General features: G+C 33.3%; 1 protein-coding gene across 1 annotated transcript in view; it reads left to right on the top strand.

The window, feature by feature from the left end:
- LOC134842485 (G-protein coupled receptor 54-like) overlaps nucleotides 1-18,270 on the top strand; it is a 201,155-nt gene that overhangs the window by 84,606 nt on the left and 98,279 nt on the right. The window contains exon 4 of the mRNA XM_063858847.1: nucleotides 5,859-5,994. Within this exon, the coding sequence (XP_063714917.1) occupies nucleotides 5,859-5,994 (136 nt within the window). The remainder of the gene's footprint in view (nucleotides 1-5,858; nucleotides 5,995-18,270) is intronic.

The raw sequence follows: 18,270 nt of genomic DNA, 5'->3' as shown, positions 1-18,270 counted from the left end.
CGTGTTGAAATTCTAATGATCGTTTTGAAATTTTTCCCTTACTTACTGACTTTGGTAAAAAACTCAATTTTCACTTAGCCTAAAATAATTTTTCAAACCCGGACTAGAATGTCACCGACCCCAGACTTTGAAAATAGAATGATTGAAGTTTTACTCCAGTAAATTATCTCAAATAAATTAAAATGAAAATTAAACATACCCATGACCAGGAGCGATTTAGGGGGAGGGGGCGTTTGGCAGACGCCTTTCCTCTCAGTGATTGGACCCCTGCCGACCAAAGGGTCCCTCCTTCGTACTGTTTTGAGACAACCATTTTTGGCTGACAAACTTTAAGGCGCCTAGGAGCCAATATAAACTAATTTTGAGTTTCCAAAAAGTTTCTAAAAACGCTTTTTTTGCTTGTTTTCTTTGAATTTTGCTTGCGGCGAAGAAAGTTTCACCAAAACAGGGTCCTCTTAAGACATTGCGGGAGCTCGAAAAATTCATTTGTGACTACCTAAAAAAAGGTCGGAAATTTTTAAAAAGATTTTGAAAATGCGCCCCCTCGAGAAAATCCTAGGTCCGTCCCTGCCCATGACGCAGCAAAATTGTCGCAGCAAATTGTCATAGCAATTATAGATCCGCCCTGCCCATGACGCAGCAAAATTGTTGCAGCAAAAAAAATATGTTTGACTTTTGATCCCACTTTGAACAATTTACTTCAGTTTTTTACATTATTCTACTCGCAATGCGTCAGCAGTGAAACAAATTTTCTCGACACTGAGAATTCTTTTTTGAAATTTTAAAATGTCGTTCGAATCACGAATGAAAGGGCTTTAAAATGATTTATCTCTCAACCCAGTCCGATGATTATTTGTGGTAGCTGATTTTGGGTGGAAAGCGGAAAGAAAAAACTAAAACACACCCGAATACAAAGTTCCTCAACCCGAATACAAAGTTGGATCGAACAACTACTTACTAGATAGTAAGCAGGTCACTTGGATCTACTTAACAATCTCCCCCCTTCAAGAAGGGGGAGATTCTTTAGTAGATACAATAGGGGGGGGGGGGTCGTTAAGTAAATCCGATCACTTTTTTACATTGCGCGTAGGAAAAAGTTTGCATAAAATTCAGTTATTTTAGAGTTGTGATTTCTTAATTCGGAGTTTTTACACTTGCATTTGATCAACTCCGCCATAATACAGACAATCTTGTTCGATTGAAGAATTGAAAAACTAAGAACAAGTTTCCGAATTCATTCACGTACAAGTTGAAAGCACTCTCTGCCAACTTCTTCAACTTTTATGCCGCGAACACATTTACTGACAGGACCTCTCCAAAAAAATCAGTTGATTGATAATCGATAAGCTAACCATTTTGAGACCAATCGATAAAATGCTGCAGTCTTTTTGCTTTCTAGTCAACTGTTATGGCCTTTGTAGAAGGCTATCGAGTGGGTAGTGACATTTTAATTGCGGAATGTCTTGAGGACATACATGTTATCTTCAGACGTCATTACTTCGTCTCCGCAACAGGACACTTTTTCTCCGTCTTGAAAACTAAAATGTTATCTTTGGACTTCATCATTTCTTCCCCGCTGGCGCAGATTTCCATAAAACAAAACGCAAATTAGGCTGATAGCTAACGCATGATTGATGGATCAAAAATTGAATGGCCAGAGCCATTTGTATGTTTGTAAAAATTCAGCAATATTTTGCTTTTGGCTTTTAAAGGCTGTTGTTGTACGATATTTATCAATTAAACATTTTGTTTAACTAAAATATAAAGAAAAATGGTGAAAAAGAAAAGACAAAGAAAGAGTAAAAATGCTCCTCGCGCCAAATAACATAATATTTTCCCACTTCTAAACCTATCGGTCCTAGTCAAACAATAACAAAACTGTTAGTAAAAGAAAAATTTAGTTTTACTGTTGGCGGTTGAAGCCAAAGGTAGTGTAGGTAAAATCGCTGTCGTTGCAACTTTAGTTCAACTTAAAACTGAAAAAGTAAGCAAAACGATGAGGAAAACAAGAATGACCGGCTGATATGCTAGTAGCACAGGTTACTCCGATCATATAGTTATTTTCAAAACAAAAACAATTGATTTCATCACAATTTGAGTAGTTTTCTTGTGCGAGGTTTGATCAAGTAACCTCAAAATTTCCTAGAAAACGTATTAATAGACTGCAGATATCTCGGCTAAGTTGTTAACAAAATTGAAAACCAATTTTTTTTTTCATAAAAAATCTGAGTTTTTTTAAATAGTGTTTTTAGATTCTTTTCAAAAATGTTTCCATGTCCGAATAACGAAGAAGCGCAAAATAGTAAGCTTAAAATAATAGCTTAGCTATGGAAAACTTTCATGATTCGTTCACTTTACTTGCTCAAAATTTGACTAAGTAGCCATTTGGGAAGTTTGGGATGTTTTTAATGTCGATCGATATACGGCTTAAAAGCCTCTAATTTTACTATATTTTTACCACGCTCTGATAAATAAGAATGGTTCATGACCTTGCGTGGGAAAAATGAAACAAACCTGAATAACAAAACTTACACCAACTTTAAGTGACCAGGACAAAAACGCTCGTTCCACTATCTACAACATTAATTTTTAATCGATCGGTTCGAGTATTAACGAAAATATTAAAATGGACACATTTAGTTCACGTCTGAAATGAAAAAAGGACGAACAAAACAAGAACGACCCATTGGCGTCCACTTAGCACAGAAACCACAGTAATTGTTTAAACAAAAAAGTAATTTCCTTGCAATTTCACTCGTTTCCTTGTCCGTCGTTTGAGCAGTAGAGCTCAACACTTCCTAGAATTAAAACAAAACTTTTCAAAACTATCTTTGCAAAATATTTTAAGAAACTGAAATCATTTAGTTCTTCAAAAAGTACCGCATAAATTTTCTAAAAAAGTCATTAAGAAAATGTTTAAAAAATAGAAAAAAAAATGGTTTGATTTTTTTGTTATATAGTTCTAAAAAAAATTTTTGAAAAAATTCTTAAATTCTAGAATACTTTGAGTTCTCCTACTTGAATTTCGAATAAAAAAAGCAAGTCAAATCGGGGTAGTTTTGATTTTCCGTGCTAACTGCACTCCAACTAGTTATTTTCGTTTTGTTCAATTTTCTTCCATTTCAGAAGTGAACTAAACTTTTAATTTATATCTTTTTTAAAACTGAAATCTTTGAGTTCGCTGATTTTAGCAGGCAAACTCAATAGTTTGTGAGAAACTATTCAAATGACTACAAAACTTCTCAACATATGAAAACTTTTTTGCATACCAAAACAGTTTCAGATACCAGCTTTATTGTACTCAATGCAACAAAACATCCAAATAATAATCAAATGTCTCAATCAGAGTACTTTTGAATTTCCAGATAATCTTCAAGCATGTGTGACAAAAAACAAGTACCAGAGTAATGCGGCTTTAACTAATAGTTTCTGTTGAATAAAAATGTGAGATATACTATAGTGCAACAAGTTAAACGAGACCAAAAAAAAAAATTAGACGGTGATGCTAAGCAGCAATTATGGGACAAAAGAGATATTGTATTGTTATTTTTCCGACTTTCAAACCAAACTGAATATTTATGCTTGGGATGGTTTTCTTCATTCAGTCAGTTTCCAGCGATCAAAATAATTGTTCTAAGCAAACAATTTTTTTAAAATTTTTTTACCCCGTTGAAGATATTGACTTAGTGAAATCAAATTTAAAATGATTTCTGACGATTTCTTGCAAATTTCTTAAAGTTTGAAAATTGCCAATTTGGCTATGCCCTGGAGTAAATTGTGCGTGCTTTGAAGATTTTAGTCAAAATGCTGAGAACGTAACGCGAACTTTTTCTGCGTGTCGAATTATCCCGCGCAACCAAATCGTTTCATTTTGAATTGAGGCTAGCTAAGCTAATCGATCGTGTTACAGTCGTAACTTAAAGTTTTACACTTTAATTTTGATATTCACCCAATTTCGTATTTTTTCAATAGTTTTTTACCAACAACTAATCGATAAGAATTATGGTGCATTCGGAACATTCAGGGATTTGCCCTGATGTATGAGTAGTCTTGTTGTGTTCAAAACTTGTTAAAGACTACATTTTTTTCGCCGACTACCATATAAATTTGTTCGAGGTTTTCTTAACTGCAAACAGTTGTTTTTACGCAGTATTATAACTTATGCCTTCCAGTTTCCCAAAATCGAACTCCGATTGACGGTTTAATAAACTTTTATAAGCAAGTTTTGATAAGCAATGAGATTACATCTCCTGTTTGTTATTTGAGATTTGGAGATGTCAAACTTGCTTTCTAACTAAGTTCCTGCCTATTATGAACTATCCTTTTCGAAAACTAGAATCAAACGATGAATTTAAAATTTTGAGTTGGTGGAGACAATTACTACACTACTGTATAAAATTTGATGCAAATTGCGGTTTTGGTTCTCTAAAATGCCTTTTTAAAAATCTTTTTTGGACAACATTTAAGTCAATTTTCAGCAAAACTTTTACATAGACCATGAGCTAATGATCAAAGCTACAATCAAAATTTGCTTTCAAAATAACCGTTGTAATCCGGGTCTGAAAGTTCCAGATTTCTTCATCTGCAATAATTTTTGCATCGTAGTGAAATCTTTCTCAAGTAAGCGAAGTAGAAAAAAGTTTTCATGCAACATGATGATGATGAGTGGTTTCTGCGATTCGAAGAGGGTCTATGAAAGGCTTTTTATAGCCTGTCTAAACAGAGTCCGTTTCTCTTAATATGAAAATTTTTCAGAGAGAAAATTGAAATAATAACCATAGATTTTTTCTAAACGTGGCTGTTTTTCACTATTTCGCGCTGATTCAAAAATTTCGTAAACGAAGAATTCTAGCCATTTCAGACCCAGATTACATTAGTAAGTCTTTGATACTAAAAATTTATAGTTTTATAGAGGGTAGCTCTGATCACTTGATCTTCGTCTGATGTAAATTTTTTGCTCAAAATCGAAGTAAACGTTGTCCAAAATCGACATTGAAACAGACATTTCAGAGAGTAAAAACCCGAACTTGCGCCTAATTCTGTCCACTAGTGTATTAACAAAAAAAATGCTTCAATTCATTCATTAACAGTTTTTGAGCGGGAAGTTCGCGTTCATCTAAGCATTATTTGTTAAAGTCATAAAAGCGCGCATAAATTATTTCAGAATTTAGACATAAAGACGATTTTGAAACGCTGGCAAAACTGATTTCAGTGATTTTTTTTCACTCGTTATCAGGGAATGATATCTTCGTAGGAGTATAAATGCTTTGTCAAAACTCTACTTTTGAGCGCAAAATTGGTCTGATTTATTGGTCTGGTATAAAATTACGCCCAGCACTTTTGTTATTTTTACTTTTTTCAAAAAGTGAACAAAAATTGATGAAATAGCCCTGGCGAGTAGTACTGCTTTGCACATCTATCCGAGTTTGTATTGCAGCCAAGGAGAATACTTTGGTCATGTTCCTAAAGGCTGCAGTAGAAACGTTCTCAGTGTTTTGCCAGACCAAAGTTTGCTCTATATCCTTCTTGGCCTTTGTTTTTTTTGCATGTACAGTGTTTTTTGGATTGGATCAGAGCAGAAAGAACAAGATCTTTTAGAGTGCTGTAGAGTAAGATTTGAGATATGATTTGAGAAACTCAGCCCACTGTCATTATTACTACCCGGGTTGACCTCCATATAACGAAAATGCTAGTCCATACAAGTCCATACACTTTGTCTATGGAAAAACGCTGGTCATACAATTCCATACAATTTGTCTATGGAAAAATGCTACTCATACAATTCTCATATTTTACTATCAATGACATAGAGTTTTATAGCAATTAGTGTGTGTGTGTGTGTGTGTGTGTGTTGTCAGGTGACGGTGCTGGTGACGTGTATAACAATGGGGCTTCTGGCGGCAGATCGCTTCCTCGTCTTTTGCCACCCCATGACTGCCCTGCAATACCGACAACCCAAAGTGGCTCTGCTCGCCAACCTGTCTGTTTGGATATGTAAGTCTGTGTGCTTTACCGGGGGTTTAGTCAGAGGTAAACCTATACAACCTAAGTATTGATGCTCAAAGTTGAACGTGCTATCTGAAATTTTTAAACAATTTTGGCCTTTTGATGGACGTGTTTTGACCTTTTATGAATTTGTCAGAAAGGATAGGCGCACAATTTTGAGTCTGTATGTTCCTGGATTCCAGAGACAAATCGTTAAACAGCATGCTAAAATTTTGTCGGAACAATCAAAGAAAACGAAGGAACCCGCAACGAAGTTTCATCGAATAAAGATAGATTATACTGAGAAAATTTTGCCAAAAATATTGCCATTATAATCGATTTTGTGCAACCAATTTGGGAGACACTTTTTGTTATAATAGCACGAAAATTGATTATTTCTGCAACGATTTTATTGCATTACAATTCTGCCGAAATCTATTTTATCTCCATATAAACCCAAGCAAATCTACTTCTTATACTATATAATTGCAATAAAACCAAATTTTCTCTCCATAGAAACCCCAGGAAATCTATTTACAAACGTGACTCACTGGAAGCAAAATTTATTAGCTTAAAACTTAAATCTAAAATCAAGAGCCACCAATAAGAATCGTTGCAATCATGATTTAACTAATAACCATCATTAGAAAAACTCAACTTTTGCTCAGGTTTTTAAAAATTTCTTGAAACTACGTAATTATTGGAACCCATGGCACTTTTTTGAAAAATTTTAGGATCGGTCATCCAAAATGGATGCCCTAAAATAGTGCCCACAGTACCCTTTGGATCGGCAGAGGTTCCCCCCATGGTACTATTTATTTTGGCTGACTGACCCTAAAACTTTTCTAAATCTTCATGGAGGGAGAGAGCATCCGCTAACCTATGCCCTCTCCCAACCCGCTACTGCGATAAATAAGAAGGCACTAATAAACTAAAAATAAGATAAACAAGACTGCTCGTATCAGGGCGAAGCCCTGAATGTTCCGATTGCCTTTTAAGGTTTATGGAGCAGTAAAAAAACATGCAAAAAAAAATTTAAAAAATAAAATGAAAATTTTTTTTCTTAAATTTGATTTTTTTTTGAAAATTATCCCCCCACACGCCATATAAAGTGCAAAAGGATAGATTTCGCTCCTTGTAACAAATCAATTATGGCAAGTCAGCTTAATTCAACCAATTTGGAACGATTTCTAAGACGGATTAAATCTCCGCTTACGCATTAATAGCGCGAAATATATCGCGCGTTAATTGTCCCAAATTGGTCAGAATGGCAATATTTAAACCCCCATAACTTTACAAAAAATGATCACAGGTAAAATATCTTTTCAAATTCAAGCTCAGGGCAACAATACCTTTTGCATGATATAAAAAAATTCCGCCAAAAATGGCTAGTTAAAAAGTCGAAATTTGTCTGAAGAAAAAAAACCCACCCCGAGCACAAATATTCCGTTACTTTCGTATCGAAAGTCGGAACAATAAAATGAAAATTAAGCAGGTTCAATAAACTTGCTAAAAGTTGCAACACTTATATAACAAGAATTTGAAAAACAAAGATTTGATTTTGGGGGTTTAGGGCAGAAAATTATGCTCAGAATGTTTCATATTTTCTTAGCGAATAAATGGCAATAAAACAGGTTTTGTTGCCATTATATGGTACAAATGATAAACTTTATGGGGACTTTATGGAGACTCAACAAAAGATTATATTGCGACTAAATGGAGAGAAAAATACATTTTGTTGCTTTATATATAGAAAAAAAAACAAATTATAATGCCAATACCACTTGTATTCTAGTTATACGACCAAATGTCTTGCCTCAATTCAATTTGGAACGCCTTAATCCGCTGCTCACGCGTGTTATTTTACGCAATCTATCGCGTGTTAATCATCCCAAAATGGCGAAATTAGCAATTTTCAAACGCCCATAACTTAACCAAAAATGATCACAGGTGAAATATCTTAAATTAGAGCTCAAAAAATTAACATATCTTGGATGGTAGAAAAAATTTTCTTTAAAAATGCTAAAAATTCGAAAATTGACCAAATTAAAAAAAAACACACCAAGCATACATAATCTGCCCTTTCTTCGAAAGTCGGAACAAAAAAGAGAGAATCCTTGTTGCGGAAATCTCCTTACAGTTCACAAAATACACAGTTTGGCCTTGTAATGTGTTTGTTTTAATCCAGTTTTTTAAAAAATTTTTCTTGTTTTGTTTTTAAACTTATTCTGCCCAAAATAACACAGCGCATCAGTTACTTATTATTAAAATCAAATATTAAAATAAGTAAAAGTAAACATTTTAAAAACAAATATTAATATAAATATACGTCTCAATTATTGCGTTTAGTTTTCAACTAAATCAAGTTCGAGCAGTTTTCTCTTTAATTTTATATTCAGATTTGATAACTTGGGCGGAAGTAAAAAGACCCGACAATCCTCGAACGACTTGTCATAATTTCGGCTTCAGAATATGGCGGTTTGTAGATATGGAGGTTTCTTGAATATCCGCCTTATTTTAGTACTTAATTTGTACAATTTTGAACCAGGCTCATTCAAGCAGCGATCATTTATAGATCTAATTATCATTCCCTGAGTACTAATTAGCATGCAAATACATGTGCTTAAGCCGTATCGCTGTCTGATTGAAATAAATTATCAGCTTGTACACAATGCTGCAGCCCCGAACCCTCCTTCTCCCTTCAAATAACGTCAAAAAGATAAGGTTTCCTTGTATCACTCGTGACGATATTGACTGACAAATAATGATGATGCAAAAAATGCACAATCTTGAAATTGGTTTCACAAAATTGACCCCAGAATATTAGCACGACTGTTCGTATGCGAGAAAATAGCTTGAATGTTTCGATCACCCGTTGAATTATCTCATGTATTTGGTTTGAAAACAACCACTTTTTTCTATGTCTCAGTTTTTTGGCAAATTTTATTCAACGATAAAATTTTCGTGTCTTGAGGCTTTATCTGAGCTATTTATAACACATTGAAGTTATCAGAGTAAAGCAAATCAAAAACTGAACTTCGAACATGTTTCGCTCAAAATTTTAAGCAAAAACTGACCAACTCAAAGGCAGTTCACAATAAAACAAGAGCAAGACTGCTCGTATATCAGGGCAAAGCCCTGAATTTTCTTCTGACTGCGCTGAAGGCCAATTGAAAATTTTTTTTATTGAATAATTGACAAACTTGAGAATAATTGAGAAAAATAGACAATTTTTTTTTTCATTTTTTCTTCATTTTATCCCCCACACGCTTTATAAAATACTGAGGGTGTGTTTAGCGTCTCGAATTGTGACAACAGGCCTCAATGCAATTTGGAACTTATTAATATTTTTCCTACGCCTGTTATAAGAACGCAATTTACCGCACTTTTATTATCCCAAATTGGCCAAATTAGCAAGTTTCAAACGGCCGTAACTTCACAAAAAATGCTCACAAGCAGGGGCGGATTTAGAGGGGGGGGTTGCGGACGTTCCTTTTTTCCTTCAGGGATTCGAACCCCTGCCGACCCAAAGGGTCCCCCCTTTTTTATATTTTGAGATAACCATTTCTGGTGACGAATCTCATAATTAAAATTTTCAAAAATTTGCCTGCGGCGCAGAAATTTTGGCTAAAATTTAGTCTTTGTAAGGCTTTGAGAGAGCTTAGAAAATCAATTTGGTCGACCTAAAAAAAAAGTCAACAAAACTTTCGAAATGTTTTTGAAAATCCGACCCCCCCCCCTCGAGAAAATCCTAGATCCGCCCCTGCTCACAGATGAATTACCTTTTTGAATTTCAGCTTTGGATAACATCATCTCACAGATGTTAAAAAATAATTTGGTCAAAAACGCTTAATTAACAAATTTGACTGAACAAAAAAACACACCAAGCATAGATATTCCGAATTTTCTTCGAAAGTCGAAACAACAATACTACTTATATCAGTGCAAAGCTTTCAATGTCCAGACTGCCCTTTAACAGACCTGATTAGTTTTAAACAATTGAAAACTGAAAAAAAATTTCAATACATCTATTTTTCTTATAAAACATGTTTCTGCAAAACAATTCAAACAAAAGCAAAAATTCAGTGCCCAATAGCGTAAAAACATTCATTAGAAGAAATAATATGATACAATTTACAGCGCAGGGCCTCAACTTTGAAAGGGAAATCCAGCCAAAACATGTTTTTTGGAAACAGAAATTCGAACAAAAATTCACAGCTGCTACCAATAAATTTCGCTTTCCTCGAATGTCAAAAAATATGACCACCCAGCAAAATTTTTTTCTATATAACGATCAATTACATTAGAATTTCATTGCCAGTATCTATAAAAGTAAAAAAAGATTAAAATTGATTAGAAATGGATTACAATCCTCTTTTGTCGAATCATTAAATTCTATTATGTTCTATTAAAAATGATTTTAAAATATCATAATCATTTATTTTTAATACCAGACTGGCGCAGCTCAGTCTAATTGCTAAAATACGTTTTTGAGGATAAATTGTCTCGTAAAATGACCCAAGAAAAATTATTGTGATTTTTTAAAGTTTGGCTTCAAAATTTTTTTTGCCAAACATTGTTTTCTAATTATGGCTACATTATAATCATAATAATTTCCTTTTCAAGCCAAATTTTATATCCATACATTCCATGAAACTTTACGTTTACAGTTTTTTTTTGGCTCGGGAGAATACCAAAAAGGAATCCACCTGTAGGGTGGCGTTTCCATGAGCAAAATATAAAATCTGATCATCTACTTTTTTTAAACTTAGATCTTATAGACAAAAGGAACGCAAAAGTTCTTCAAACAACAAAAACAACAGAAAAAAAACTTTTTTTGCTCTTGTCTAACAATAAAAACAAGATGACCAAAAACACAAAACAAAGGGATGGTAATTTACCATAACGTAAAAAAAAATTCGTTGTCACACATATAGATGTCTCTTAAACTAAGATAAGAGACATCTATATCCCTACAAAGATTCATTGGCAGTTGTTAACGCTTCTAGAAGAATATTTCCATCCAATTGTGCCGTAACTTAAAATAATAAGTTATAACTTTTGAGTTTCATACTCTTTTGGATATTATCCAACTGTGCCATAACTTATTATAAAAAATACGAACCCTATTTTCGAGTTTTTTTTTGTTCTTTTTGTAAACTGATTGCGGCTGCGAAGTTTCTTATTTGTATGGCCTGTAATTATAGTATCTGTTAACTCCTATTCTTTTATGTGTTCATGAACTATTTTACTTCCACAAAATCGTCTGATAAATTTAACCATGAGTTTACAAATTCCTTATACAAGTAATTCTCAAACCAAATAAAGTTTATGTTCTTCCCGAATATGTTTCGGACTTCCCCACTTTGCAATTTCAAAACAATTTTTCAACACCTGCTGTTAATTCATCAATTTTACTCAGAAAAATTTGCAAGCGTTTTCCAAAACCTTCTCAAAAACTGGTATAGACCTAGGTTTGTAGTTAAATCAATCTGACAATATGTCATTTTTTTGAGTTTGTTGATCTTTAGCAATATTAAAAATTGAAGGACATACTAGAAACTCTACACATTGATTAGAAAGGCATCGATAGCTCAGATATAACCGGATTACTTTTTTTCTTTAGTTTGTAACTTTGGTTGAAACTATGAAGCTGTTGTTTTCTTTAGGTTCTTATTCACTTCATAAGTTTTATGGGTTAAAATGCTTTCAAACATTTTTTTTTATTTCCTTTCGCTACAACTTTTTTAGACTTTGTGGTGTTGTACTTCGTTTGACTAATTTCTGACCAGTTTGGAAAAAGAGCTAAGCTTTTTTGCTTAACGCATGCACTCGGTAATTTACGCATGCACTCGGAAGGCTGTATTTTGTGTTTTGAATTTATTTGTTCTTTTCTTTTCTGATCTCACCTATGACTTGATAAAAATTTTCCGAACGTTTTTGGCTCTTGTTTTCAAGTCTTCTCTCAAAGAAAGAAATTTTTTGTTTTTCTTGTTCCTGAAATTTAGCAAGAGTAAAATCACTCTTATTGTTCATTTTTTGCACCACTTTTTTTATAGTCTTAATTTTACTTTGAGCTCTTTCCAATTTTTCCCAATTTTATTGATTAGGAGCTCAGGAATGAATTTTTCACAAACAGATTAGATAGCTATTAGGAGGTATGAAAATCAATCATTCACATCTTCAGTACAATTTTTAGCTGTCTGCCAGAACGCACAACTGAATTTCAGCTAAGTTTCATGGTTATGAGACCGTTCCAATTTATTCTAAAACTCAAGATTTTGTTTTTTGAGCAAAATTTTTTCTGTAGTTAGAAATGTTTCTTCAGTTTCTACCCCCTCGTGATCCGATATACAGTTGTGACGGACAATGACTATCGAACAAAATTGGTAAAAAACACCTTTTGTTGAATCACTGTTTTTCGTTTTTCGATTACGTTCATTTTTTAACAAAAGTACTCCAAACGGTAGTATGCTGTTACCATGATTTAGAGAGCCATTCGACGAGTTAGACACATCACCATTCAAGTCTCTACATACCATGGGAAAATCTCCAGGCTGTTTTTTAACACGAAGAGATAAGTTTGTAGTTGATCAAAAACATACAATTGCTCATTTGAGGTACTGTATTGACAGCAGTTAGAAATTTTTTATCTCAGCAAATTTCACAACAAATTATCAAAGTTTGCATTTGGTCTAAGACCAGTTCTTTAAATATTAAATAAAAAATCTACACTGACGTAGAAAGGAAAACCTCCACGGCGTCTGCTTTTATTCATTTTTTCTAGAGGTTGGTAGCCTATTAGTTTGAAAATACCAAACTTCATAGAATCTTTCAGCCATGATTCAGTAGGTTTCATGATTTTGTACTAATGAACGGATGAATTCAAAAGATTGGACATACAAGTATAGATGTCCCTTTTTTTCCTATCTGTTTTCTTTTGTTTATATGGCCAGTTTTAATATTCTGGGCTCAAAATTTTTAAAATTTTGTTAAAAATTTTTAACCAGGTTTTTTTTTTAATTTAAAGTGTAATGATCAAAAGACTGCTGAGAATCGCACTCTGGTTCAAGAAATTTTTTTTTCTGACTTCAGTCAATTTTTTTGTACTTTGAAAGTTCTGTTAAATTGCTTTTTCAAATTTCGTTCAGCTATAATTGCTGAAATTATTTGGTACTCTGGGTCTTTAAATAAACTAGACACTTTTCATTCCGGTGATGAAAAATGCAAACAGGAAAAGATATTTACTTTTGGGTGAGCTTAATTGCTAAAAATTGCAGCAACACTCAAAAATGCTAATTGATAAAATTCACCGAAAAAAAACAAGAAAAATAAGAAATGAGTTACTCGTCTTTTAAGAAAGTATGCTACGGTTGGAATATTTTTTGTTTCTGCTGCGAATCCCAACTAGTCTCAACTTCAAGAATTTTGTAACCTTTTTTACCTTTTCTGTTGACTATTGCGCGTTATCGTGTTTTTGTGTGTTTAGCATATTCCATATTTTTTGGCATTTGAAATAAAAAAGCAATAGATACAAGAAAAGAAGAACTCGTTCGCTTCTTGCCGAATTGTAAAAGTTGGATTTGTCTATGCATGAGGAAATTTGAAAAAAACAGATATTGAGAAAAAGACAATTTTTCAAGAGTGAACAGTTTTTTCTGTAGTGTCAACGCTTTTGCATTTTCAACCGATGCAAGGTTAATAACTACATCAAAGTTATTAACTCAAAATTTAAGTTTTGATGGACATTTCCTTTCCTTTTTTTCGGGAGAAAATCTAGCATACAGTTTCAGGATTCTCTCCTCAATTTCTATTTTGGATGCACCGCGCTCAGAACTTGTTGCTCTATTAGAAATGGGTTGTTTTTTGTTAGAATTTTCCGTATTTTTTTTTAATCGTCTTCGTGGTCCACTTTTTGATAACATAATTGTCCACGCTCTTTTTTACACAAATTTCAAGACAGAAGTCTTGAAACCATTTTTGGCTGCCTGTTGGTTTATGTATGATTCGATTAGATGAGCTCTCGTTCCTGAATATTTTCTTCTCGTTCAATTTGTTGATTTTGTTATTCAAAAGCTTTCTTATTTTGTAATTTGGTAATTTGCCTTCCAACCTAACAAGTTTCACTTAAGCCCTAGGGGTCAATCCATGTGGTAGACTTTCAGTACCCGGCATAATGTGGTACGCACTAATGAGCTCTCCGTAACTTTAGTGTATCCCAAATCTCAGAAAAACAAATAATCAAGAAATTTGTTTTTCTTTTCGTAAAAATCACCCAAGATTTTTTCTCAGATCAAATAGAGGATTTTGATCAGGATCGAATCCCTAATGGTACAACAATCCCTTATCCTCAACTGCTCATTCGCTTTTTAACAAAAAGTTTTCAAGTCAATCACTTTTTCTGTACGTGCACTCTTACCAGATACCTAGATGTTGGTCATCAGCATCAACGCCTCTCACATTCTTATTTGTAACCTGATTGATGGTATCATTCATCTACTTTGAAATATCCTTGATGTAAAAAAAACTTTTAAATTCAATAAGTATTAATAATTGAATCCAAAAAAAATTGTCTTTTTGTTAATTCAAACAGCGTAATTGTTCCGACTTTCGTTACGAAAGTAACGGAATATTTGTGCTCGGGAGGGGTTTTTTTCCTTCAGACAAAATTCGACTTTATAACAAGCCATTTTTGACGGAATTTTTTTTTATCATGCAAAAGGTATTGTTGTCTTGAGCTTAAATTTGAAAAATTATTTCACCTCTGATTTTTTTTCGTAAAGTTATGGGGGTTTAAAGATTGCCATTCTGGCCAATTTGGGACAATTAACGCGCGATATATTTCGAGCTATTAACGCGTAAGTGAGATTTAATCCGTCTTAGAAATCGTTCCAAATTGGTTCAAAAAAGCTTATATGCCATAAATGATTTGTTAACAGGAGCAAAATTTGTCACTTAATACTTATTATGACGTGTGGGGGGATGATTTTTCAAAAAAAATTCAAATTTAAGAAAAAAAAATTTCAATTTTTTTTTACATTTAGTTTTTTTAATGTTTTTACTGCTTCATAAAACCTAAAAGGCAGTCGGAACATTCAAGGCTTCGCCTTGATACGAGCAGTCTTGTTGTTCTGACTTTCGATACGAAAGTAACGGAATATTTGTGCTCGGGTGGGTTTTTTTTTCTTCAGACAAATTTCGACTTTTAAACTAGCCATTTTTGACGGAATTTTTTTTACATCATTCAAAAAGTATTGTTGTCCTGAGCTTAAATTTGAAAAAAAATTTCACTTTTGATTATTCTTTGTAAAGTCATGAGGGTTTAAAGATTACCATTTTGACCAATTTGGGACAATTAACGCGCGATATATTTCGCGCTATTAACGCGTAAGCGGATATTTAATCCGTCTTAGAAATCGTTCCAAATTGGTTGAAGGAAGCTTATTTGCCATAATCAATTTGTTACAAGGAGCGAAATCTATTCTTTTGTAGTTTATATGGCGTGTGGGGTGATGATTTTCATGGAAAAAGTTTCAAATTTTTGAAATTTTTTGTTCCATTTTTTTTACGTTTAATTTGTTAATGATATTTATGTTATTACTGCTCCATTAACTTTGAAAGGCAGTCGGAACATTCAGGGCTTTGCCCTGATACGAGCTGTTTCGTTTTTCCGACTTTCGATACGAAAGTAACGGAATATTTGTGCTCGGGGTGGGTTTTTTTTTCTTCAGACAAATTTCGACTTTTTAACTAGCCATTTTTGACGGAACTTTTTTTATATAATTCGAAAGCTATTGTTGTCCTGAGCTTATATTTGAAAAGATATTTCACCTGTGATCATTTTTTGTGAAGTTATGAGGGTTTAAAGATTGCCATTTTGACCAATTTGGGACAATTAACGCGCGATATAATTCGCGCTATTAACGCGTAAGCGGAGATTTAATCCGTCTTAGAAATCGTTCCAAATTAGTTGGAAGAAGCTTATTTGCCATAATTGATTTGTTACAAGGAGCGAAATCTATCCTTTTGTACTTTATATGGCGTGTGGGGTGATGATTTTCATAAAAAATTTCAAATTTTAGAAACTTTTTGTTCATTTTTATTACATTTTATTAAACATTAAAAGGCAGTCGGAACATTCAGGGCTTCGCCCTGATACGAGCAGTCTTGTTCAAGTTTAAAATCGGCCGTTCAAAAACTTCAGAAAGAAGATTTGCATTTGAAGGTCGAGAAAAAAGAGCAACTGTTTCTCAGCTATGTTTCATTCTTTTGCTAAATTATTTAAAAAAAAAATCAATAAACAGCCTTTTGGCGTGATTTTTTTTAAAAAAAATTGCTTGCGAAGATATTTTTTGGCAGACAGCGGGTAGAATTTACGGAATGAAAATTATTTTCTTTCTGCTGAATGTAGTGCCCTTAATTAATTGAAATTGAATAAACTTAAGTGACATTTCTGTAGATCGAGTGTATTTGATTTATTTTATTTCTCCGTAAACCAAAGCTATGCCAGAAAATTGTTCACTTTTTGGGGCTTAAGGGATTTTGACCTCAAAGTTTGTGATAAAACGTTTGTTTTATTATTGTTCCGACTTTCGATACGAAAGTAACGGAATATGTGCTCGGGGTGGGTTTTTTTTTTCTTCAGACAAATTTCGACTTTTTTAACTAGCCATTTTTGACGGAATTTTTTTATATCATTCAAAAGGTATTGTTGTCCTGAGCTAAAATTTGAAAAGATATCTCACCTGATATTTCACCTGATTTTCACCTGATTTCAAAGATATTTCATAAAATTAATTTTTTTTAAAATCTTCATAAAGTTAATTTTTTAAAGTTAAAATTTTTCGTAAAGTTATGGGGGTTTAAAGATTGCCATTTTGGCCAATTTGTGATAATTAACGCGCGATATATTTCGCACTATTAACGCGTAAGTGGAGAGTTAATCCGTCTTAAAATCGTTCCAAATTGGTTAAAAGAAGCTTATTTGCCATAATTGATTGGTTACAAGGAGCTAAATATATCTTTTTGTACTTTAAATGGCGTGTGGGGGGATGATTTTCATGAAAAATTTCAAATTAAAAAAAAATTTATTACATTTAATTTTTTAACGTTATTACTGCTCCATAAACCTTAAAAGGCAGTCGGAATATTCAGGGCTTCGCCCTGATACGAGCAGTCTTGTTATAATTTTCTCATCTGTGATAAATCTATGACAGGATCTGTGATAATTTGTGATGTAATTGTGTTAAAGAGTGTTAGAGAATACGAAGACTATGATGAACAGTTTCCTGTTGATAACATATGTATGATTGTGTTCGAAAAGCATTTATAGTCAACAGACCAACGCGGATTTTAACCTTTTTGCGACAATGTAACTAAATTACATTTTGCTGCGATTTTTGAAAAAACGTTTTTGGTTTGAAATCTTCAAGCTGAATATTCATTAAGATGTTTGTAGAGTTGGGTTTTTAATTGAAGTGTTGTTTTTCTTTAACGATTCGAATTATGTAAAAGGCGTTCAAAGTGATTCTCAGTGCTGAGAAATGGCTTGTAATCAATTCAGACTCTCACATAGCTCGAACTTTTGGGGGCTATTCTAATGCGCGAAGGACCGAATGCGCAAAAAAAAATTGTGTGCGAAAAACCGAAAACAAAATTAGCCGAATGTCAATTTTTAAAAAGAAGCAGTTGCCATTCAATTAAAGAGAAGTAAACGAAGAAACAGTTTGCTTCTTTCATTACGAAACCCTTGAAATGTAAAACTTGTCCCAATTTTGCGGCGGTCAATGACAATATTAAAGTTTTGTATATTTCTGCCGTTTTTATATTCGGCCAATCTCAATACCCCAGTCCCTGGAAATGTTTACTTTCTTTCCAAATTTTAGATTACTGAAATCTGATTGGCTGATTTATATTTTTGCGCATTCGGACCTTCGCGCATGAGGGATTCCACCGAACTTTTCACATAGCTCGAATTCAAATTTTTGGTTATGAGGCAGTATTTAGACAACCGCGTATTCAGACTCGTCAGTAATTAGACAAATACTGTATTAACCTATCAGAATCGAGACAAGGAAAAAATGAATAATTGATAATTATTTATTTCGTAAATTTGCTTTCTCATCTCGATTCTGATTGGTTAATATGACATTTGTCTGCTTACTGACGAGTATGAATACGCGGTAGTCTAAATAGAGACCGCACTCTTAAGTTTTCACAGCTCGAACTATAAGTCAATAGTCTTAAGATATCGCATAAAAGCCTCTTTCCCGCCTCCCTATGAAA

The sequence above is a fragment of the Symsagittifera roscoffensis genome, chromosome 3 (assembly GCF_963678635.1).
Source record: "Symsagittifera roscoffensis chromosome 3, txSymRosc1.1, whole genome shotgun sequence".
NCBI lineage: Eukaryota > Metazoa > Xenacoelomorpha > Acoela > Convolutidae > Symsagittifera > Symsagittifera roscoffensis.
Note: the sequence above shows the minus strand (reverse complement) of the source record. Positions and strands in the feature narration are given on the sequence as shown.